Source organism: Bactrocera tryoni, chromosome 3, assembly GCF_016617805.1.
Source record: "Bactrocera tryoni isolate S06 chromosome 3, CSIRO_BtryS06_freeze2, whole genome shotgun sequence".
NCBI classification, from domain to species: domain Eukaryota; kingdom Metazoa; phylum Arthropoda; class Insecta; order Diptera; family Tephritidae; genus Bactrocera; species Bactrocera tryoni.
The window spans coordinates 44,032,083-44,056,965 of NC_052501.1; the positions used below are offsets into that span (position 1 = coordinate 44,032,083).

The 24,883-nt window shown below is 37.3% G+C and overlaps 1 protein-coding gene across 1 annotated transcript in view; it reads right to left on the reverse strand.

The window, feature by feature from the left end:
* Positions 1-1,212: 1,212 nt before the first annotated feature.
* The window catches only part of LOC120772441 (platelet binding protein GspB), a 29,458-nt gene continuing 5,787 nt past the window's right edge, over positions 1,213-24,883 (reverse strand). The window contains exons 2-7 of the mRNA XM_040101058.1: positions 7,787-9,341; positions 7,572-7,708; positions 4,351-6,439; positions 3,092-4,276; positions 2,416-2,879; positions 1,213-2,213 (exon numbers count right to left, since the gene is read on the reverse strand). Of these exons, the coding sequence (XP_039956992.1) occupies positions 1,886-2,213; positions 2,416-2,879; positions 3,092-4,276; positions 4,351-6,439; positions 7,572-7,708; positions 7,787-9,322 (5,739 nt within the window). The 5' untranslated portion in view covers positions 9,323-9,341 and the 3' untranslated portion in view covers positions 1,213-1,885. The remainder of the gene's footprint in view (positions 2,214-2,415; positions 2,880-3,091; positions 4,277-4,350; positions 6,440-7,571; positions 7,709-7,786; positions 9,342-24,883) is intronic.

A 24,883-nucleotide genomic window follows, 5' to 3' on the forward strand; every position in this document is an offset into this window, starting at 1 on the left:
AATAATGTTCTTTTATTATATTCTACTTATATTTTTATTATTATCATAATTATATTTATTTACTTTATATTATTATTAATATGAAAATATATTTTATTTTGATATTTATTATTTTATTTTTTTTTAATAAATTAGTTAAATTTATTTTATTATGAATTAAAAATTAATGTTCAGGTTTGAAAAATGTATTTTTTCTTTTACTTCGTCTTTTCTTTTAATTGACTCTTAGTGGTGTTGTATTTTTATAAATATATTTTTTGAATTTTTTATATTCAAATTATTTTAACTTAATTATTCACTACATTAATTACATATGTTTTTTTCCTCATTTATTTTATAATTTTTGTTTTTCTTCATTTATTTTATTTGTATACTTTATTTTATTTTATTTTAATTTTATTTATTGTATTTTTTATTATATTTTCATTTTAATTGTTAATTTTGTCTTTAATTATTTTTAATATTTTCTATATTTAATTCAAAAAACTAAAAAAAAATTATCACATTCACACACATACATACGTACATACGAAATGAACCGATATTAGCGTTTGCATACATATATTCACATTTCAACGAAAATTCAAAATCAATTTGAATTCATTTTTTTCATAACTTTACTAATAAAATTCTAACGAAGGGGAGCGATGGAAGAATATAACCCAAGAATAGGCAGTGAACGAGATAATAATCCGAGGATCACCGAATTACGAAAGGATAAAATTATAAAATGTGCCAATGTTGCCAACGTCTTTCATAATCAGCAAAAAATTAAATTTCAAAAAAATTAAATTATTTTTTTTTTATAATTTGAGGACTTTAGATTAAAAAAATTCTGAATATTTTTGCTTGGATTTGCGAATTTATATAAATAAAAAAATATTATTTTTTTGGGATTTGCGAATCTACGTAAACAAAAATTTGAAAAGAGAAGTTTTTCAACCTCCAAAAAACACTTTCAATGTTACTGCAAGCTTTTTGCGCCACCATCCAATACACTGACAGAAATAGAAACAGCAAGCGCATATGCTCCACAACAACTTGCCCACTAGTTAAGCCACTTGCCTGCAACTCCATCATTCTGCACTGCCTCACAAGCGAAGCAGTTGCGTCGGCCATTTGAATATTTTTAAAAATGAAATTGTTTTTGTTGTAATTAAATTTGCAAATTTCATTTCAATTTGTATTGTTTTTCAATTAAAAAATATAAAATATGTATATCGTAGTATATTGTATGTTTATGATACTAAAAAAAAATATATATAGTATATGTATATTTAAGTAATATTTCTAAAATAAATAAAAATACACAATGTGTTTTGTATCGAATTGTACATAAGGTATTTAGTTGATGAGCATGTGTGTTAGTTGTATGCAGGTGTGTGCATAGGGAGGAGGCGGGGCGCTTGTGTTCGATTGTAACATAGATGGGGGCAAAATGAGAGTGAGAGTGTATGGTGAATGGCTGTGAAGGGTGAGAGTAAGGAGTGAGAAGAGACGATAACTATTTAGATGGAAAACGAAAAAGAGTGGTTTGACATGGACGCAGTGGCGCACTAATTTAAATGGTTAACATAGGAAATAAAGTGTGAAATTGTAGAATATTGTTGTTGTAATTAAATATTTAATATTGCTGCTATTATTGTTGCCAGCATATGCCGCACGTGTGGTTGGCTTCTCGCTCACGCAGCCGAAATCATAGTTTTGCTGCTTTCTGCGCCCATGAGCATCAGCTCCGTGCCGCCCCAGCTCGCTGATTGACTTCCTTTCGCCCGCCCGCCCACTAATTATAACTGCAGTGCCAGTGTTGCAAACGTAAACGCAATTGTTTCCAAAGTAATAAAAAATAATGATGCGTTTGTGTGCGCACTGCTCGCACCAACTACTAAATCTTATTGCTGCCGCTACCATTATTGTTGTTAGTTGTTATTGTTGTACTATTTGTTGCGCTGACCGTTGCGGCGATGACATTTATATTGCTGCCATTGCTGCTACCGCTGCCACTGCCGCTGCTGTTACTGTTGTTGTTGCTTTGGTCTTGGCGTGCGCTATATTTGGGATTTGTTGGCATAACGGTGTCGGTGACGAGATCATTGGGCGCCTCCAGAACGCCCTTGGCGTGCGCCGCTGCCGTATCACAATCGGTGCGGCGTGAGATCAACAAGCGTATATCGGTGTGCAGTGAGAGGCGACCCGACCGCGACGTTTGGAATCTGCAAAGTGTTCGATAGAGAGAATGTAGCACAAGTGTGGAAGAGACTGGTTTAGCGCTATGTATGGTTGGTTGCCAACAATGCGCAAACTTTTCGAGTATCAAAAGTCAATTTAGATTTTAAAAAAATTTCCAATTTTTGTTGGCCAAATTTTCACTTTAAATTTGTGTTATTGTTGGTTATGTTAAATAAGCTCACTTACCTTAAATGTATGGAATAGCGTAGGCGTTTCATATTCTCCGCGGATATGAAGTGTCCGAGATTGCTTTCGCCGTGCAGGCCGCCGCTTGGTGAGAGACGATACTTATTTTTGGCATTCTTGTTGTTATTACCGTTATTATTACTCTGATAGCATTCGTTATTGTTATTGTTTATGCTCAAATTGTCGTCGCCACCAGCACCAGCGCCACTACCACCACTACGTCCGCTGCTGCCGTAGCCGTTTGTCGTGCTCGTCTGTACATTCTGCGTCGTCGCTGCTTCATGCGTGCTGGCCTCGGCCAGTATGCGTTGTCTTATGAATGTTTGATGCAGTGGCGGCATGTCGCGCATATCGTACGGTATGACGAACATGCGCACCACGGTGCCCATGGGATTCAGCAGTGTGGCTTGTACATTGCCAGCACGAGGTACCGAGTAGCCCTTGCGTGGTAAACGTATTTCGCACTGAAATGGAGAGTGATTCATTTACGTTAACGAGTTTTAATGCTCCTTATGATATTAATATCACGAATTTCAATATTTTTTTTAAATATATCTAAAACTTAATTAAAATATCAACAAAAATCATATTTAACTACTTTACAAATTTTTATTTCCCTTTCTTCCCTGCTGTTGCATTGCCAAATACCCCATTTCGCCCCAACTCAACAACTCACCACATAAGGCGTACTCAGCGACTCGCCACGCAGTTCATAGAAGTATGAAGCGGCCGGTATTGTCAGCTGTGTGGGACAGAAGCCACCCGATGCGCCTAACAACACCGTAAAACCCATCACTTCCACCTTGGGCACTAGACGCTTTTGCAACAGCGACTCTTCCAGATTGCCCAGCAACGGTTGGCGACCGAAAGCCGCAGCGACGCGTGCACTCTGTTTCAGCGGCGATGTGGCTGGACTATACATGCCAGCACTTTCCAAATCCTCATCGGAGAATTGTTCATCTGAGCCGAGCGATGAACGATCGGAGCGATCGGATAAATGACGTGAACGACGCTTATAGATGGCCGCCTGTTTGGCGAAACGCGGCGATAGTGATGGCGAATTGGGTAGCGTGGGTGCCGAGTATGACTTTTGTACAGGTATATTATTGACTTCGGTGGTGAGTGGTGAGGCACAAACGTTACTGCTGCTGGAATGCATAAGCTGATGATGTAGCTGCAAATGGTTTCCGCTGCGATTCAGCGCTGTCGGCTCAAAGCAAAATGTAATCTCATTTGTAGCACCACCATGTATGGGTATGGGCGACGACTGGCTGCTCGTGATACTGACACCTGTAGGCGATGGCATTGGATTGCAAAATATTGGTGTGAGGTTCACTTTGGGTAGCCCCTTACGCAGCAGCAACGCATTGTGAGCGCCTTGTTGTTGAGGCTGCTTGTGCGGCTTGAGTGCTGTGGGCAATTCGCTGTTGTTGGCACGCATGACAGCAAAACCATCGCCTGCCGCACCAACCGCCTGATTGCCACCAGCACTTACATCGCCGTGATAATTACAATGTAATTGTAATAAGTTGGGTTTAGGCGTCTGTTTGTGCTGGAATGCCTTGTGTACGCCTTGCTGGTGCTGTTGCGTTTGTAGCTGTGGTGAATTGTCGTAATTAACGCCGCCACTCGCAGTAGTAGTGGGTGTTTTAAACTGTGATTCGTCGAAGCGTTCGTCATCCATTAATGAGGTGATGATCGGTGGCGTGCGGTTTTCACTGCGATCGCAGCCGTCGACTTGCTGATCACCACCGGCACGATCGCCTCTCGTCAATAGCGGATACCGCGAAGAGTTTGTGGCGTTGGAAAGTGTGCAACGGTCGATTTGTGGTGTGAGTTTGGTGGACGACATAAACGATTCCTGCAAAACGCGCATTTATAGTTATTAGACTTCATACACACAATGAAATGGAAAAATAAATATTGTATACATACCTCCTCCATGACGTGTGTGCGTGTTGGCAGAGCTGTTAGTGGCGTCACCGGCAGTTGACTTCCGTCGGCGCTTTCCGCAATGAATTTAATAACCTCGCTCTTCTTCCCACCATCATCGTCGGTGTCATCACCAATATCGTCATTGTCAGCCTCATCAGCTAAATGCGCACTAGATGTGGTCGTTGCTTCTTCACTATTGCTATTACCAAAGTTATGCTGTGTCTTCTGGCGCTTGCAAACTTGACAACCCGCCAATGTGTTCTCATGCAAGCTGCTGCCACTGCTCTTACCACCAACATCACCACTGAGGTGATTGTTGTTTTGCGTCTTGCCGCCACACAGTTTGCGGGGCTGCTCCTTCTTGTGCTTGGCTGCGGCCACTTTGGGTGTGCGCTGTATGGCTTGCAACAGCAGTTCGGCTTTGTTGCGTGGCGTATGTATGATTTCGCTGCTGCTAATGCTTGATGCTGTCGAGTCGTCCATATCGTCTACATCCTGTTCGGTGGGTTCATCTATGGCTTGTTCGCCGCGCATGACGCCGCCACTCGAGCAACGCATACAAACGAGCGTCTTCTCGCAGCCGCATTGACGACAGCAACTCATAGGTGTCTGTGTGCCCGTTGAGATCATTTCGATGCGCGTGCTGGTGCGTGGTAGCAACGTTGTCATTGTATCACTGCCATGACTCGTGACATCATCTTCATCACCCTCCTCCATCGGTTGGCAGCAGTTCGCCTCTTCACGCGCTTTCTGCGCACGCTCAAGCTCATTGGTGGCATCCAGTTCGCATGTTGCATCTGTGTTTACCGTTTGCGACTTGCGTGGATGGTGTTGATGATGTTTCTTGTCGCGTTTTAGCATGCGCTTGCGGTACTTCATCAGCTGCTTTTCACGATGTGACATATTAGCACCGGTGCAGAAAGCGCTTGCATGAGTTAAGCTATCGCCAGTACTATTCGCTGTATCGCTAGGGTTATCATCCTCGTTGCCGTATGCCTCACCATCAGCTTCGTCGACTGGCAGTAGCTCATCTTCATCGATGAAAAATACACATTTGTGTTTCGACGCACAGTTGGCGCGACTGCATGGCATGCTGCTGTCCTGCGTGTCACCACAGTCGTTTCGGAGCTTCGAGCTGCCACTGTTACAGCTGGCACCGTTCGAGACGGCGGCCGAGTTTGTCAATGAATTGGTCGAGCTGCTGTTTGAATGTAAATTTATGCTGGCGGAGCTCGATGTAGAAGTCGGCGCAGCAACCGTGGCTGTTGTGGCAATTCCACAACAACTCGTACGGCTGCTACGTGGCGTATCCTGTGACTTTAAACCAACACAACTGTTGCCGTTGCGAAATGAGTTTGGATCACTTCTATTGATATTGGCGCTGCCGTTGGGTGTTGAGAGCCATTGCGGTGCCTCGGCTATAGCTGCCATACGTGGTGTAGAATTGGACATGTCACCACCTCCTAGTGCGGCTGTTGTTGTCGGCGCTGTTGCTTTTGTCGTTTTTGTTTTAGTTGTTGTCGCTTTGGTTGTTGCCGTTGCTGGCATTGTTGTTGCTGCTGCTACTGTTGTGGATGTTATCGTTGTTGTTGGCGTTGACATTGTTGTTGTTGCTATCCCCGGAGTGGATAACATAAGTGTACCGATTTTCGGTATGCCGCCGTTGATGCGTGGAAGACTTTTGAGACAAACCGATATGCTACAATTCTCCGAAATATTGACATTCGGAAAATTGTGTACATTCGGTTTTGAATTAAAGCAGGCAGTGGAGTCAAATGACTTGATGCGGTAGAATATATTAAGGCGCGGTCGTCGATTTACCGCCAGCGCATTATTGAGCTGATTATTAAGCGTATGTGAATTCGGCGATGTGCCCGGTGTGCTGTTGCTACCGCCAGTGGTGCTGCCCACCGGTGTTGCCAGATCACCGGCAGCTCCTGTTGGTGTGTGAAATATTACACGACCCGTGTCATATATAGTTTTATCCGATTTCTTGATCAGATCACACCAGGCACTGATTTGGGAAAAATACAATTGGCTGCGTATTGCACTGCAGAGTGACGGTAGCGTCATGGTGGGCGGTGGAACTCTAGTTGAGGGGAGGAAGAAGAAAATAATTACAGTTAATACGTGTAATGGAGAATATATTAGAGTGCTCTAGTCAAATATATATACGTTGGTATGTGAGGTGATTATTAATTCTTTCAAGATTGTTCATTTAAAAAAGTTTGAAAGCTGGATAGTCTTAATAATGTTATTAATTTTGGGGTTAATCAATAATTAATTTTAACTAGCTTCTTAAATTCTTTAAAAATGGTGCTTGAAAATCGTCAGGCAAGCAACCGGCTCGGCATCTCTCGCGGGTTCGTTCAAATAATTTTGGTGGATATTTTTTCAAAAAGAGCACGGTAAAGTCCTTTTAGGCATGCTTTTCCATGCGAATTCCGATCCCACATTCATCTAGAGCATTATAACTGCCGATGAGACTTGAGTTTATGAATTTGACTTGCAAACAAGTCGACAATCGTCGGAATGGAGGGGAAAAAACGAGCCGAACCAAAAAAACCACGTCAAAACCGCCCGAAAATCAACATGAGGCTCATTATTTTTATAGATATTCGTGGTTTGATGCATCATGAATTTGTTTCGGAGGGTCAATAATGAGTTCTATTTGGCCGTATTGAAGCACTTCGTGAGAACATCCGTCGAAAACGGCCGGAATTTTTGAAGAACAATTCATGGATTTTACACGATGATAATGCACCATCGCATTGTGACCAAGTTTACAGCCAAAAGCTTAAATTGTCGCTCCGTGGAACCCATTTTTAGTCAACCGTTCATTCCTTGCTTATGAAAAGTGTTTTGAGGACTGGAAAAATCATTGGCATAAATGTATTACATCTGGTGGGGATTACTTTGAAGGCGGCAAATAAATATTGATGAATAGTTAAATATTTTGCGTTTCATTTACAATTTCCGGGTACTTCTATGCCACAATGTATGTATGCTATAGTAGTTCGATATGAACGAAATGGCAGCTTCTTAAACATAAAAGAACGTGAGCAAAATTTCAGATCGATATCTCAAAAATTGAAGGACTAGTTCGCATGTATACATACATACGGACATGGCTAAAACGGCTCAGGTAATTTTGGGAACCCGTTTCTTATAAAAGAGCAGCATAGAAGGAATTTCGATCTAATTTTTTTTTTATTACTTACTTTTCTTTTTGGGTTATGATCCATTGTTCGAGTAGCATTTTATGGTTCACCGGTCCTAAGAAAACCTCTATGCAAACCGGTTCGCCACGTCCGATAATCGCCTCCATTCTATGGCAGTACGCTCGCCAGCGGGAGCACTAAAAATAAAAAAAAAACGATTTTTAAAAAACAAACGATTATAATTAAGATATTTTGCATCGCTTCCTCCCGCTTACAGTTATATTTACGTATGACATATCACAGAAATGATCCTCAGCTTCAGTGGCCTCTCCTTTCGCCAGGCCCATCTTTCTGAGGAATTGATCACAGTGCGGTCCCTGTTGCGGGTGCTTGGACGCTGTTGTTGCCGCAGTCGTCGTCGGCTTCACTTTCGTTGTGTGATTTATTGTTGTTGCAGCAGTCATTGCCACCGATGCTGTTGTTGTATTCACAGCTGTGCCTGGTATTGGTATACGTCCCGAGCCGAAATGTGTTGCCGACGCATGTCGCATATAGCGCTCTTTTGTATTCAAGTTATCGGTGACTGAAGACCAATGTGGGCGTGGCGATTGTACACCACTGCCGCAACTGCTACCCGAGCCGGGTTGGTCATGGAAACGATGCGCTGTGGCTGAAGCTGAGGCGGTCGGTGTGGTGGCACGGTAATTGTACATTGACTGTGGTGGCGGTGGTGAGGAGAGCGTCGCAAAACGAAAGCCACTCGTTGTACCAGTCGAACTGTTCGCGCTCATACCACCATGATTCGGCTCTATTGAGGGGCTGCCACTGCGCAGGCAGGTGGTCGCCAACGATTGCAGCGAGAGCAAAAAATTCTCAGAACCTGAACCCGGTGAAGAGCTGGCACTGCCCGCACCGGCACTGCTGCCCGCGACTGCTGTCGACGACGCTGCACTGCTCATTGCATTCAAATTTGTGCGATTAAGTAAACTGCGACGTACGATCTCGAATTCACCGCGATCATTAGCACCGGATTCATTGATAGCAAGCGCGACTAGCTCGGGTTCACGTGCCTCCACCGCTACGGGCTGTTCGTAGGTCGTACTGAGGTTGGCTGCCGGCGAGACCTGTCGCAGTTGGCACAATTTCTGTGTCCAACGTTGATGCGTACTTTCCGCCGTTGAGGACACAGATCCCGAACTGTTTGCGCTGTACGGGTCAATGTAGAGTGGCGACGAGTCGCGTGCATGTGCAGCACTCATACCACTATTGTTAAAGGCATACGGATTCGTTGTTATATTGATCACATGTCCACTGCCAACACCTCCACCAAAGCCAGCGGCAGCACGAGATGTCGATGGGCGAGATGTAGGCGATTGACGACCACTGCCGATAGCAGTGCCACTCCCACTAATGCCATACGAAGTGTTGGCAAGCAGACTGTTGGTGTTGTAATTGTGTAAATTACTGCCGACACTACTACCGCTGCCACTACCAATGCCTCCGCCATGCCCACTCCCACTAAGGCCGCTGGTATCACTGACTGTGCCGGCAGTGGTACGCATCATTTGTGGTTGATATTCATCGTCGGCTAAAGCGCGTCCCTCCAATATTAAAGAGGCTAGTCCTAATAAAACCGATGGCGTTTGGGCAGAAGCTGGTGAGGTGGCAGTGGACGACACCGAATTGGCGATTGGCGTCGTTGACAACAACATGTTCAACTGTCCATTGTTATTACTTGTACTGTGGTTATTGCCGGTGGTACCGCTAACCGTTGCGGTGGATGTGGAACTACTGACTGTGGTTGGTATCATTTTGGCTGATTGAATTGAACTGCAATGCAAGAAGAAATTATTCCATTATTGAATGTTGAAAATTAAATTTTAAAATAAGTATAGTATTAGTTACCATTGAAGGGCATATCAATTATTTCCTATTGCCAGCGACAGCTATTAACTGAATTAGCATTCTACGATTCATATAGCAGTCTTACACTCTATACTATCGATTGGCATACGGTTACAGTTCTAGAAAACAAGTCATAGCACGCCTAACAGCTAGACTCTTAGGCGTAGAGTAGAATAAAATTAATAAGAATTATTTCCTTATAAAGTCGGGGTAGTCGAATATTAGAAAAATCGATTGTTTTATATTTTCTTAAAGCATAGTATCTTACATTTTCTTCATCGATTTCAAAGCGCAATGTCTGAATCAGGATCGGGAAAGATCTCTCCGAGCCGTTCGATAACAAACGAGGTTTTTTAACAAAACGCTAACTATCGCGTGATTTCTTCAATCTACTTCTGTAGGAAATAATTCGAGCGTTAGAGCTAAATAGAGAAGGTATAATCTTCTATAAGAGATCACAGCTGCTGGTATACACCGATGATATTGATATAATAGGTGATAGTATCTCTTGTCATCAAACAAACAGTCGTCGCATTTGCGACTAGGCTCCCACGTCATTGTTGGCAGTCATAACTTCGAAGTCAAAGATAATTTCGTGTATCTTGGAACTAGCATTAACAAAAACTACAACGTCAGCCTCAAAATCCAACGCAGAATAACTCTTGCCAACAGGTGCTACTTCGGACTGAGTACGTAACTGAGAAGTAAAGTTCTCTCTCGACGAACAAAGACCAAACTCTACAAGTCACTCATCATCCCCGTCCTGCTATATGGTGCAGAGGCATGGACGACGACAACATCTGATGGCTCGGCATTACGAGTTTTCGAGTGAAATTTCGTACGGTTAAATCTTCCGCATTCCTTTGCGCATTGGCAACGGCGAATAACGCTGTCGACATAGTTTAGCGAATTAAGAGACAGCGGATACGCCGGCTAGGTCATGTTGCCCGAATAGATGAAAACACTCCAGCTCTGAGAGTATTCGACGCAGTATTCACCGACGGAAGCGGAAGAAGAGGAAGATCTCCACTCCGTTGAAAAGATCAGGTGGAAAAGGACCTGCTACACTTAAAACCTCCAATTGTCGTCAAACTGCGAAAGATAAGAAAAACTGACGCCCTGTTGTAAACTCGGCTATAAGCGCGTAAGCGGTGTTTACGCCAATAAAGACGAAAATAATACCTTAGAAATATTCTTATCTCCGACAAATGCTGAGCGAATTAATCGATCATTAGCAAAGGGGTATCGGACGCTCTGTAATGTTCGTGTAAAGCTTTCTGTTTCGTTCTTCTTAAGACAATGTTTTCTATTGGCGACCACTGCAGCTCGAAAACTGCTCGATACATTTCAATGAAATTCATATAGCTTTTTGAAAACATGAAGAAGTAGTGCCTGAATGAAGGCTTTTTTACTTCGAGTTTTTATAAACCATTAATTGTTAGTTTTTCCGGAAAAACTGGAAAATTTTCCCGCTATCGCCCAAGTTGTTAATTAAAAAAAAGATGTGAGACGTAGCCGCGGCCAATATTTGAAAGAGATAATCTTAAAAAAGTAAATGCCAAAAAATATTCTTTCAAATGATAATAAACATTTCCGATTAAATTGGAAGTTTCTATGCTTTTTCTTTAAAAAAGTAAGGAACCTCGAAACGCATCACGATTTAGTTATCAATTTCGGAAAATTACATACTATCCCCCTAGGTAGAATATGGGAACGTGTTTATTGATGTAATTGCCACAGAATATGGCATGTCTGTATGTATATTTTACCTTTATTTTATATGATATGAGTGCATCATAACCTAAAATCTCAATTAGCGTCGAGAATTGTATAAATTGGAAAGTTTGTTTGTTTTTATGTTCCTACATCAGCGATTATTCAGCTTTTGAAAAACAACATAAAAGATATGTATACTTTATAATTGACAAGTACCTATCAGCGTGTTATATTTGAGCTGTTGTTACTTGAGTGTCTTCATAAGCTGATGGGTTGACTGGGCGCGGAGGTGGAAATGAGCGTAAATTTTTCGTAGGTGACCTCGCAGATGCAAATTAAAGTGGATAACTTAAAAACGCATGGAAAGCTGTAAATATAACTGTAAATATATAGATAAGTATGTAAACATAGGTGTGTGGACGCAAATAAAGGCATATATCATAAGTATATGAATGGTAGTTGTAGTGATTTGATGTTCAAGCATAAACTGGGTCAGGGTCCAACTGCATATAATGAAGATTCAAAGGCATGCGAGTACATATGTGTACATAAATATATATGTATACATGTATCTAGATGCACATATGTATCAATATATACATATTATGTAGAGGGCATGCATAACGAGATCTGTGGCACAGCAACAGTTGCCAAATATGTTGAGACCTAAATTGGAACACATACATATGTACATATATCGATATATGTATTCATTTATGTACTTGTGCAACTGTGCTTGCAACGGTGTCATGCTGTGGGCGCGTGAAAGCTTCTGCAGGCAATCACAGAGCGCATTTTGTCAAGTACAAGGATTTTGTTGAGTTGGAAAAGAAATGCATACATACACATGTTCACATTGTAAGTGCTCACAGATGTACAAATGCATTATTTGCTCTACTTTCATGCACATACCACCCCTGATGTCGTGTCAAAAGGGTGGGAGGCTGTCTTGCAAAAACAAAACCAAAAAAAGTAGAACACTAGTACACCTCTGCTCATTGTTGTTGTAGTTGCCATGCCTTTATCACTTTCACTTATTTCAGCCAGATTAATATATACACATATGTACATATATACATATGTATTGAATACCAAACTATAACGAGGTCATGACAACAATAGGAAAATGGCAATATGTAACAACAACAACAACAATAACCAATATGCATTGCAATTTCCGCAATATGAAGGCTTACATTTCCTACATACACACATACATACACACATACACCAGTTTTGGAGGTCGAAGGATACGGATGCGGATACAGATACGGATACGGATGTGTAAGCAACATATGCGGACTTACATAAATCAGGGCACATACTATTTGTTAGTGTAACGCCAGAAAATCAGGTCATTTCATAGTTAACCAACGAACTGAAAACTTAAATGGCACAGCATACTCGTAAGTGGGTCAACATTGGCGCACAATGGCGACCGCACGGGAACAATGTGATGATCTAAATTGTTGCTCTTGATGGACGACATTTGATTGAAATTAATTATGCGCACATAATAAACGTGAGCCGAAGTAAAGACTTATTTGCACTTACAAAATATACAAATTTAAAAATGTTACTTAGATTTATTTAATAAGTTTTTCATGGATCCTTTTTCTTTAAATATTAGAAATGGAGGCCAAAATGGAAATTTTAATTACTACTGTGGACAAAAAATTGTAAGATTTTTAAATTTAAATTTGGAGTGAAAGCCCATTCGTCGAAATATTTCTTTTCTAGGTTAATATGACTGTCATCTGTGCTAAAAGCCACGTCAAAATAATCATTAGTGTTAAGTATACGCTTGTCTTTCTTAAGTACTTAAAATGCATTTGTCGATTTTTACGACGAACAAAGAAGTTCCGTTAAATTTTGTGTGCGGAATCAAACTTCTGGTGCCGAAACGTTCAGAATGTTGGAAAATCCCTTCGGTGATAATTCGCGAGCAAGTGTTTTTGATTGGTACAAATTATTAGCATCGACGACGAACCATGCCCAGGATTGTATTCAACATCAACTCACGATCACCACGTAAATAAAATAAATGGCTTGCTGCATGAGAGTCGACCACTAACACTCAGACATCGCACTGGCATCGTTGAAATATCGGAAAGATCAGTGAAAATCATTTTGAAAGATCATTTGGGCCTAAGAAAATTGAAAGCACGATTGGTTCCAAAATCACTCAACTTTTTCGAAAAACCCCGTCGCATTACCGTCTGTGAAACAATACTTTTCGATTACCAGAATGTTATGAAACATATTATTATTGGCGATGAGTCTCTGATATATGCTTATGACACGGAAACAGACGATCAACCGGCCAAATATCGTGACAAAGGTTAACCAAAGCCGAAAACAATACGTCCAAGCAGGTCAAAAATCAAAATTATATTGACAGTTTTCTTCGATTATCGAGGTGTGGTGTACTCCGAATTCCTTCCCACCGGCCAAACTTTTAATAAGGAATACTATTCAAGCGTTATGAGTCGAAGCCGGAATTATTTGCCGACAACTCTTGGTTTTTGCACCACGACAAGCGTGAGTTTTTCGCCAAATTTTCAACCAATATAGGCTGCAACCACCGTATTCGCCTGATTTAGCTCCGTGTGACTTCTGACTATTCAACAAACTCAAATGACCGCTACGGGGAAACAGTCTTAGGTCAATTGAAGACAGGAAACGTGAATCGCTTCGCACATTGAAGGCTATTTTGGAAATTGACCTTAGTAACTGTTTACTGTTTACTGTGGATTACTTTGCGAGGGACGACAGACATAGTGTTTGAAGAATAAATTAAAAATTTAAAAAATATGAACAAAGTCTTAATATTTTATGCTCATAGCAATATATCACTATCTCTCTCTTGACCTTTCTATTTTTCCTACTCTTGGATTAATAAATATTATTTTTTAGATTTGTGGATTCAATGACATTTTTTGAAATTGCTCCATTTGGCAGCTATTACTTAATCTATGCTCTATTTGGTTTGCCATTTTTTAATGAATAGACCACGTTCACTCTTGCAGAAAATGAGCATCCTCATAGACGCCGTATAGTGCGCGCCGAAGATGCTACTGCTGCTGTGAGTCAAAGTACCGAAGAAGATTCGAAAGAGACCATCCGTCATTGCATGCAATAATTGCTCAACCACTTTATAGAAGATTTTGCGGAAGGACCTTGGTTTACTGATTTATAAAAACCAGCTCGTTTAAAAATTGAAGCTAAACAAACATCAAACGCGTCGCACGTTCGGTGAATAAACCCAAACGAGATGGCCTTTCATCAACGATGAAGCTTAGGTTTGGTCGAATTGGAGTGTTAATAGTCCATAAGCTATTATGGAGACGACATTACACCGTCGAAAAGTCGCTGTTTGGTACGCTCGAAGAGCAGAGCGAATCACTGGTTCACATTTTCTCAAAAATGAAACCGGCCAAAATCTTACAGTCAACGGGGAACGGTGTAGATTTTGTGAATTGGAGGAAGCGTAGCCAGCGAAGCAATAAATTAATTGAAGAAAACTTTTTGGTTTATAACCCGGTCCCAAGATCATGCGATTTAACACCGCTGTATGATTTTTGTGGGATTATGTGAAATCGATATTTATTCGAGCCAGCCGCGGCGGCCACTTGCCACAAATCTTTTTTAAAACATAATCTTGTCTTTAAACTAACATAAAGCTAAATTTAACATTTTATAACATTAAATTATATGCTTTTTATTTCATTTTGAAAACCATATGTTTAAAAAAAGGCTTTATTTGGAACGTGTTACAGTAGAAAACGAGTGTAATTTGCGAACAAGCAGTGATCCTGAGCTATGCTCTTGAGACTTCAAAATGTATAGGTTCAGTTTAGAAATTCAAGGTAAACCAAAACAATAATAACTATATTTAAAGTTCTTAACAGCAGCTATAATAGTCATATATAGTATATGAAATATTTATTAAAAAGTTAAGTTCGGCTGTGCTTTCTGGATTGTTTTTATGTTTTAATGGATATTTCAAAATACTATTTATAGTATTAATACTTTTAATTAGAACATAAATACTTTAAAGCTTAATAATTGTAAAGTGTTTTACCAATAATTTGTTGAATAAGTGGATATTGGGAGATAAAAAGACTCGTGGATTCGTGGATATAGTAATACGAGGAAATGTATTGAACTATCGAAGAAACAAAAATTATTAGAAGAAGAGTTCAGGCTGCATCTTGAGTGAGCAGTTTTAATCCTTTAAATGTAAGGCCTGATCAAAAAGAATACATTTCATATTCAAACACAAATTCGAGGAGCTTTAGCATTAATTCTTAACTGTAAATAAACTTGCCACTATCATATCAATGATACTGTGTAGAAAATCCAATATTGTGGTAACTGAATGGGGTCAAAAAGAGTTTAAAGTCATTATTAAATTTTGGTGACAACTATTGTAGAAATATCGGTATCAAACTGTATCGAAGATAATTATAAAAATTTCAAATTATATGAGTTACTTTTTTATTGATGCTATTCATAGGTAATACAACAAATTCTTCAAACGTTTGTCGATGTCAAGCGATTTTTATTGTACAAAGAGGTGGATTTTTGGGAGACCATCAACTTGAAAACCTATGTTTCCAATATTTATTTGAATATTGTAGGTAAAAATAAATTGAGTAGCTGTTAAAAAAGATTAAACTCTGCTATATACTTCAAATCATGTATATATGTATTATGTAAATATATATGTACATATACATATATACATATGCATGTGTAAATAGTGACTTGTATATTATGCAACATTTCAACAGGTCAAGTTATGTGTATCTAAAAATACGATATTCATAATTTCTTGTTGTTGTTGCAGTCAAATATGTGGGTGACCTAGTGCTCTAGTTGCAACAACGAGTTGCACAATAAAGTTTGAATATGTGCACAAAACTATATATGGACAGATATATGCAGGCACATTAGAAGATATTTATGAATGTGTATTCATGGCTGCATGCCACTTATTTCCGAGGGGGGCTGACCCAATTCGCCTGGCATGAAAGCCGACTGAACGATGGCGAAATATTGATTTTCGCAAAATTGCCTGGAATTTCGGATACATAAACATTAAGCGAAAGACAGTGAAAGTACGCAAATAGATATATAAGGTATATATGTACATATGTAAATACTTTCATGGATTTCTGTATTCAGAGCAGCATGCCCCAGATGCATGTTGTACATACATTTATTCAAGGAAGTTTAAGAAACACAAACAATGCAGGCGTTTATGGCTTGAAAAGGTAAATAAGGAAATGAATAAGGTAATCTTACACAAGTTTACACACATGCATAGAAAAGTCGAAATTTATTTCGAATGAAATTTGTGCTCTGGCAAGTGATATGTTGTTGTTTTATCATTTATATATGTATTTTGAGGGATTTTGGTGGAAAATTTTTTTTTTTGAAATTGGAATTTTCGTCTCTTTTGGGAAATGGATCAAACTAAGCTTTGCTGATAGTTTGCATTGTACATAGAAAAGCAATTTTTTAATTTTCTCAAATTGGAGAATTTTAGTTTAAAATTTCACACTGTTTTTTATTTATTTTCAAACGCAGGAAATTTTATTTTTTAATTAAATTATAAAATAAAATAAAAATATTTTATCGAGATCTTAAATTAAAAGCGTACAAAATACAGCTTGTGCAAGAACTGAATCCGTTCGATCTTCCCAAGCGATATCGCTTCGCTTTATGGGCTCTTGAAAAGTACCAAGAAGATCCGACATTTTCGAGTCAAATTTTGTTCAGCGTCGAGGCCCATTTCTGGCTCAATGGATGTGTAAACAAACAAAATGGACGCATTTGGGGCGAAGAGCACCCTGAAGAGATTGCAGAAACTACCATATCATCCAGAAAAAAGCAATGGTTTGATATGGTTTGTGGGCCGGTGGAACCATAAGTCCATATTTCTTCAAAAATGATGCCGGTGAGAACGTTGCCGTCAATGATGACCGTTATCGCGACATGATAATTGACTATTTGATGCCTGGGCACAATTCCGATTTCTTCGGCGCCGCGATTTGAAGGTACCGTTGGAAAGAGGAAGTCCTCCTGATTAAAAAATATATGGAGTTATAGGTACCGCAAACGCTTAGTTTAAGAGATATTCGACCTTAAAGTTCGAAAATTCCCAAAATTCGAACATTTCAACAAGCTATTTTACCGCATTAGACACACTTTACTCACATTTTTCACTTCAAATTTATTAAATTAAACTATAAACTTTTAAATAAATCCACATTTTACACTTTTTACACTTTTTACAGTTTTTTTACCGAAGAAATTTTAAAAATTACATTTTACACTCCTAGTGAACATCATGTGTGTGTGTGCTAAAAATTACGACGAAATGGAGCGCTGCCATGTGATAATAAGGAAATTCGCTGAAATGCCTTTTTTCCCAAAAATTCCTCTATCCATTCATATGGATATGTTCTTTATTTAATTTAATAAACAAATAAGTAATATTATATAGTAATATTATATAATAATATTGCCCCCAACTCTTTTTTTACACGGTAGATATGTACGTTCCTCGGAAATCCGTGTAAAAAAAGAGGCGTTTCCTATAGTAAAATGGGGGATACGTTCCATGTCATCTGAAAGCCGTGTAAGATGAAATAAATAACTATTTTACTTCGAAAACCCGTGTAAAAATAGTTGAAAACTACAAAATTTCGGATATGCTTACAAATTGTATGTTTATATGGCATTTTATTGAGCATTAAAACTAAATATCTACATATTGGTACAGGTGAAAAATTGGTAGAGTATGCAAAAAAAAAAAAGAAATCTGTTAATCCAGAACTAAGAACAGAAAAATTAGAATAGAAATAAGAGAAAAATATTTACATAGCTACATAATTGTTCGTCGCTACTTGATAACAAGCGCAATTGTTTGCGCCGAACTGGCCTAAAGTCGGTATCATCGCTGGGGATATCCATTTTAGCAATGTAAATATTATGCGAACAAAATGTGTAGGTAAGAGTTATCGGAAAAAAAATTTTTCTCAACCGTGTAACTTCAAATCCGTGTAAAAAGAAACCGTGTAAAAAAAGAGTTGGGTGTATATATATTGTTACCTATATATGTACATACAAAACAACGTATTATCAAAAATAAATGGAAAGCGCTGACAGATATAATAACCAAAATTTAACCATTTTATAACGAAAACTCAAATTTTGTTTCAATATCAGTGCAAGATAACCAAAAAATATAACCACTTTATAACGAAACTCAATATATTTTTTTATTTTAACGGAGAAAGGAGTACTACGCGAAAGTACTTCAGTCACCGCGGGTATTCGCTCGACCAGGGTTATTTTTTTAAAGTGCGGCCGAAGGCCTACAACGCAGAAAGGAGTACTACGCGAAAGTACTTCAGTCACATAAATCACATATTACACATATACAATTTGTATGTGGAAAGTATTTTTTTTATAGTTAATATAGAAAAAAGAATCACGCGAAAAAACAAACAAAGAAAAATTGTTAAAAATATTACATATGTATGTATGTGCTGTTAAGATGTAGCAAGGCTCATCTTCCTCATAATTGTAAAAAATCTAACCTTTTCAACGATGAGTGTGCTAAGTGATTTTTAAATTAATAAATTTAAGTAAAATATAGCAAAATAAAAGTGAAATGTGAACTTATTTCAATGTTTAGAGTGTATATTTAAATATACAGAGTGAAAAACGTGAAAAAATTTAGTGAAACATAGAGAAATACCATGTGTTATTATCGTGGATAATTTAAAAAATAAAAGTTATTTTTATATTATTTTTGGATATTTCTTCTCTGGAGAAGCTCCCCTATCATATACCCATTTATACCCCATTTATACGGAAATTCGGTTTTTTTACCCCTCCGCCAAAGTAATCGGAATCGTGCCAATGCCTGATATTAAAGCTCGTGATCTCGGTGACATTTGGTTTCAACAAGACGGCACCTGTTCCCACACTTTGCTAAAAATCAATGGCGGCCATTTAAAGTGAAAACTGTTATTTTCCACTGAAAAATTCCGCAATTTTGTGTGTGGAAAACACCCTTAGTGTAAAAAAAATATACTAAACGATGTGGGAGGTATTTTATATGTCAATAATGAGTACAAAATTTGAAATGAATCGGTCGAAAAAAAATTACCCCACTTTGTCAAAAGTATGCTCAATAATGTACAAAAGGTCCGAATAAAATTACTCAATCCATATTTAAGAAATAAATTCGAAAAAAAAGTAATATTTTTACCATGGAAACCGTTCGCTTCCTCCCTTTACGAGGGCGCAACAGTCACATTGTTGCATTTAGAGCTACTAGGCGGAAACTAAAAAATTCACGAATTAACCAAATCACACTTGCATAAGTATTTATGAATAGATTTATTAAATGCCTCAACTGCTCGTACTTGATAGGTATGTATATACATGGTACTTACATATGTACATATATAAGAACATTTGTATGTACATATGTATGTCAATTAATCAACAAAAGTATGTAATTGAGCAGCTTAAGTAATAAAGACAAGCTACACTGCTTACGGACGATAACACAAGCAGTACAAAGGTCAATGCGCTCTCGTATCAAATAAATCAACTGGCTCTTAATAAATAAAAAAATTAAATATAATATATAGCAATAAAATTCAATGTGTGACAAGTTAAGATTGATTATACAAAAATATTTATTATTGCTATATAAATACAAAAAAATAAAATTATAAAAATGTTTCAAACAATTCTTGGAAATACGTTGCATATTCAAAAAAAAAAATTTTTTAATAACATAATTATGCCAACTAAGATCAAAATGTTACAGCAATGTTGCTTAACAACTCACTTTACCAACATAAACCAAAAGCCAGCAACTTTGTTGCTTCAAATGAGAATATTTATACAGAGCCAGCAACATTCACAACATTTGTTTACAGTCACCATGTCAACACATAAACAAGTATGTAACACAATTTTTATAGTTCGTGTTATTGTTGCGTTCTCTTTTTTTTAGCATTTTTCCTAGTATCTTGACCTGTATACTGCTATCAAAGTATACAAAGCAAAAACAAAAATAATAACAAATAAATTAACACTTAATAAAAGCAAAAGCAAAACAAAAAGTAAAAGGTAAACACAAAAAATGAGAGCAACTGTGACAACAGAATTTATAATCAGGTTTGAGTAACGTTATCAGCAACGCATGCCTTAAGGCTTGCGCACGAATGCAAATACAAACAAACAAAACAAGGCAAGGTAAAGACAAAATAAACATCTGATTGACTTTGAATGAGCGCACTCATTGTGAGAGGCTGAAAGAGAGAGAGTGAGATGGAGAGCGTAGCAAACACAAATGGGGTGAGCGTGAGCGCGCTTGCGAATTGGCAAAGTTAATTGAGAAATGTTGAGAGTTGCTTGCTAAATCATAGACAAAGTTGCCAGCCAGTGTGAGAGTTTTGCTGAAAATTAATAATTTTTTTTGGAAATTAACGGAATTAAATTTTTTAAACAAAAAAAAATAGAAAAAATATGTACATACATATGTATGTATGAATATCAAAAAAGTGAAAAGTGGTCATCTGGCTTTGTATTTGTATATATTTTTATTTTAAAGGCAACGAGGAGTGTGCCTAAAGAGTTGCTTTTTATAGCTATCGTTTCTGATTTTTTTTAGGGCTCGGTTTTCGGTAAGAAATTTTATTGTTTTCCTCTAATTATCTTTTCTGTACAAAATTTTATTTTTATATTACAGACATATATGTACATACTACATTACATATTTACTGCTTTGCCCTTTATGAAAAATTGTAGCTTTTGTTATGTCAATACTGGCATCATAAACTGAGAGTGAAAATCAGCTGTGCGCTGTAAAGTCAACACATAAACAAGTATGTGAGAGAGGGAGAGAAGCTGGAGTAAGTGATAGCTAGAGAACCAAACTGCGGTGGAGAAACCAGAGCACAGCTGGGTTAACCAGTCTATGTAATAACATGTACATATGTAAAAAAAGATACATGTGCGCCTATTTGTTGTAGAAATGGTGCAGCAGAGCAGGGGGCTACCAAAAACTTGTATTTTCGTTGAGATGTGGAAACTTTTATGTTGGGACAACTTTACAAAACACGTGCAATGGACAAGTTGAAATGAAATATACTTTTCTATTTACGGAGATACATGCATAAGACAATGCACATGCATTCATTGGTATATCTATATGTGTATTCACAAAAAGGTATATTGATGTAAATTTATATGGAGGTATGTATGTAAGTAACTAGTAGTAGAATGGTTTTACGTGCGCATTGGAGTAATAATTTAGGTATTGGAAGAAGTTGCATGTAGGTTGTTTATCTAATGCCTTACCTTCAAAGACAAATCAAATAAAAATATAAAGAGAAAATATATTTTTAAAAGGTATATCGTCACCAAAAATGCAAAATAACTTTTCATAAATCTACAGGCGAAGGAAAAACGTTATAATAGAAACCACCCATATTGAAACAAAATTTGAGTTTTGGTTATAAACTGGTTATATATTGGTTATTATACACTCCTAATGAAACAAACAAACATATATTAAAATATAAATACGCAAATGTATATAAAAAATATAAAAGCCTGTTATTATGAAACGATTAATATAAATTCTCTAAGTTCATTTACTTTACGTTTGTCTGCTATAAAAGTCCAAGCTAATAGGGATGCAATAACCACTTAAGTATACATAACGAAACAAATACAAAAAAAAATCAAGTAACTTTTTGCTGTCGTGGACATTTCGTGCTGTCAGTCAGTGTGCAAGCACTCAGCTAAAGCTAGTAGCGCTTGTCAGCTGATTTTTGCTTTGTGTATCTTTGCGAGCTTTATTTTTTATTTATTTTTTGCCTGTTATTTGCTTCTTCTGCATTCCCTACATTCATCCTCCATAGTCATAAAGTGCAATGCCAATAAGTGGCGGCTATCATTGCGATTGTTAAGTATAATTAACACACAAGTAGCTCGAGTTGACTTGGCTTTGATGAGGGGAAATTAAGGTGCACCACATCCGCTTGACTACAAAGGTTGATGGGGGAATAATTGCAAAAGTTGTGAAGTGTACAGAAATATGTATATACAAAGCAAGCATATATTTATGTAGAATATATAAATGATGAAAACCCGTATGTTTATTATGTATATACTATGTATGTATCAATGCATTAGCGTGGGTAAAAAAAAAATATTTTTTTTTCCTTACAGTTTTCTATTTCCTTAATATTATCGGATAGAAATATTGAAATCTCGCTTCCAAATATCCTGTTTTTTTTATATATGGATACAAGTCATAATAAGAAGTTCACTGAAGAATCAAAGGAAGGATTACTTCTTTAAGGGGTTACATGGGTTTACGGGTTTTAAATAATCGATTTGTTTTATTGTCTTATTAATTTTTAATTAATTTTCGGAGATTCAGCCTTCAGAACTTGTGCGCTCGAAGCTAGCTAGGTTAAGTGCGCCGTCTTTGAACGCGTTTTCCTCGAAACTGTGTCTTTGAAGTCGGTTGACAAGATTTCTCGAGAACTACTCAACCGATCTTCATGAAATTTTGAGATACAATCCTTAAAGATTTGGACGAAGGACTTTTTAGATTACCAAAAAAGTCTTCACTGAAATTTTGTTTTGTAAAACTGTCTGCCAAAAATCTAATTTTTAGTTTTTTTCCATCGTCCAAGTTTTAAGTTAAGGTTTTAACTGAAACACGTATTTTTTCACTTTAGCTGATCCTGCAAGGAGTTATCCTGTCAACGCGGGCGCATCTTTCTTCCGAGGGGTCCCCGGAAATGGCCTCGCAATGACCCAGTTTAAAACATCTTTTTCCAAAAATTTCAGATTTTCTTTTTTAATAGTGTATGTTTGTAACAGTAAAAAATTCGAATAAAATATTTAATTTTTTATATGAAAAAAAATTGGTGAAAAAAGACTGTTTTTTACCCCAGGAATTCCATGTACAATAACCCCTTAAGTGCTTGAACTCAGCAGCATATTTTGAACAGATCCAGTAAAAGAGTTTCAACTCATAGGTAAATTCCGAGAATTTCATTAAAAAGGAATTCTTTAAAATATATTTCCATCTTGGGAATCTTATCAATAAAGTAGCTAATTTTTGCCTTACTACAGCTTAAACTAATCTAACGAACGGCTAAAGGAACGTGTAGTAATTTTCAAAGGACAAAAAAGTTGCTCATACGCAGTGGTGCCTGAAGCTGCCATACAAACCGAACGACGAAAATCAAGTTCTTTTATGAAAACTTTTTATTTAATAAGATATATTCTAAATCGGATTCGGAAATTTCCAAAATGAATTATTATTTTTTTCAATTAATTCAATGCGTAAATATGTACATACATACATATAGTATATGTACATGACATAAAAGAAAACTGTTCATTCAGTAGGCATCAGCACCCACGGCCATTTCTGTTCAAATAGCACTGTGTTGACGTTTTTACTTTATTTCAAGTCACACACACAAACATACATATGTTTTAAACAAAAAAGCAAAATCTAAAAATATAATGAAATTATACAAAGAAACGCGTGTATTTTATAGTTTTGCGAATAACGATTGAAAACAAAAATATGTTCCTCTTTATTTCCACAATACAGTGGCAACTTACGTTGTCACCTACGCCAAGTAACTGTAAGCATGCCCATACATAAGTACGTCAATGCTGGCGAAATTAAATTTGTAATAGGCGAAATGCGTCAGAATGTCTGTTTGGACACTAACGATCGATTTTGCATACGAGCTGTAATGAGATGACATACATACATACATACTTACATATGAATATATACACACGAGCATGAATATATTTTAGACAAATTTTGAGGTTGAGGGAAAAATAAAAGAGAAAATAAAAACGAAAAATAAATATTTGAGCGGAAAAGTAAGTACATATATGTATATGTAAGTAGTAAGTAAGAATATGTACATAAATATATACATGTTTACATACATATACATATGTATGTAAGCAACTGAAAGTACCAGTCTATATAAAAGTATGAAAAACGGCGAATTGCCTTGAAACTCTACAAACATAAAAATATCAAGCTTTTCAAAAAAAAAATATTTTGGATTCAGTTAGTTGCTAAAAACTGTCCGTGAAAAGGGGTGAAAAAAGATTAAATTTGTATCGAGTATTGCTAATTGCATGCTAATTGATCGTTCGCCAAATATAATCAGTCAAAACGAAATCTAATATTATTAATATTGCTCCCAAACTGTCCAGTTGCCATAAACATTTTGATTTACATTTCGCATTGACGTTCATAATACACATTCACCCGCGCCCGTTAGGAGCACTTGTGGCCCAGAAAAAAATGCAATAAATGTAATAAAAATATCGATTAACAGCATAGACATTAAAGTGTGGGTGTGTTTACATATGAACTCATATAAACGCACACACACACATAAGAGTATCATTATTAATAATAGATGTGCAAAACGAATGTGTGTGCCTTTGATCGCTGCATGCACCCTCAAACGCTCTGCAGTCACGAGCTTGAACTTGAAACAAAAATAGCAAGGTGAAACCAATATACGTATATACTTATATATATACATATATATATTTATATATATACATATGTATACCAAATATCATATATGGTATATCTACCCATATATATTTCCACACTGAAGAGAAAAGCTGTATAACGTCTGATT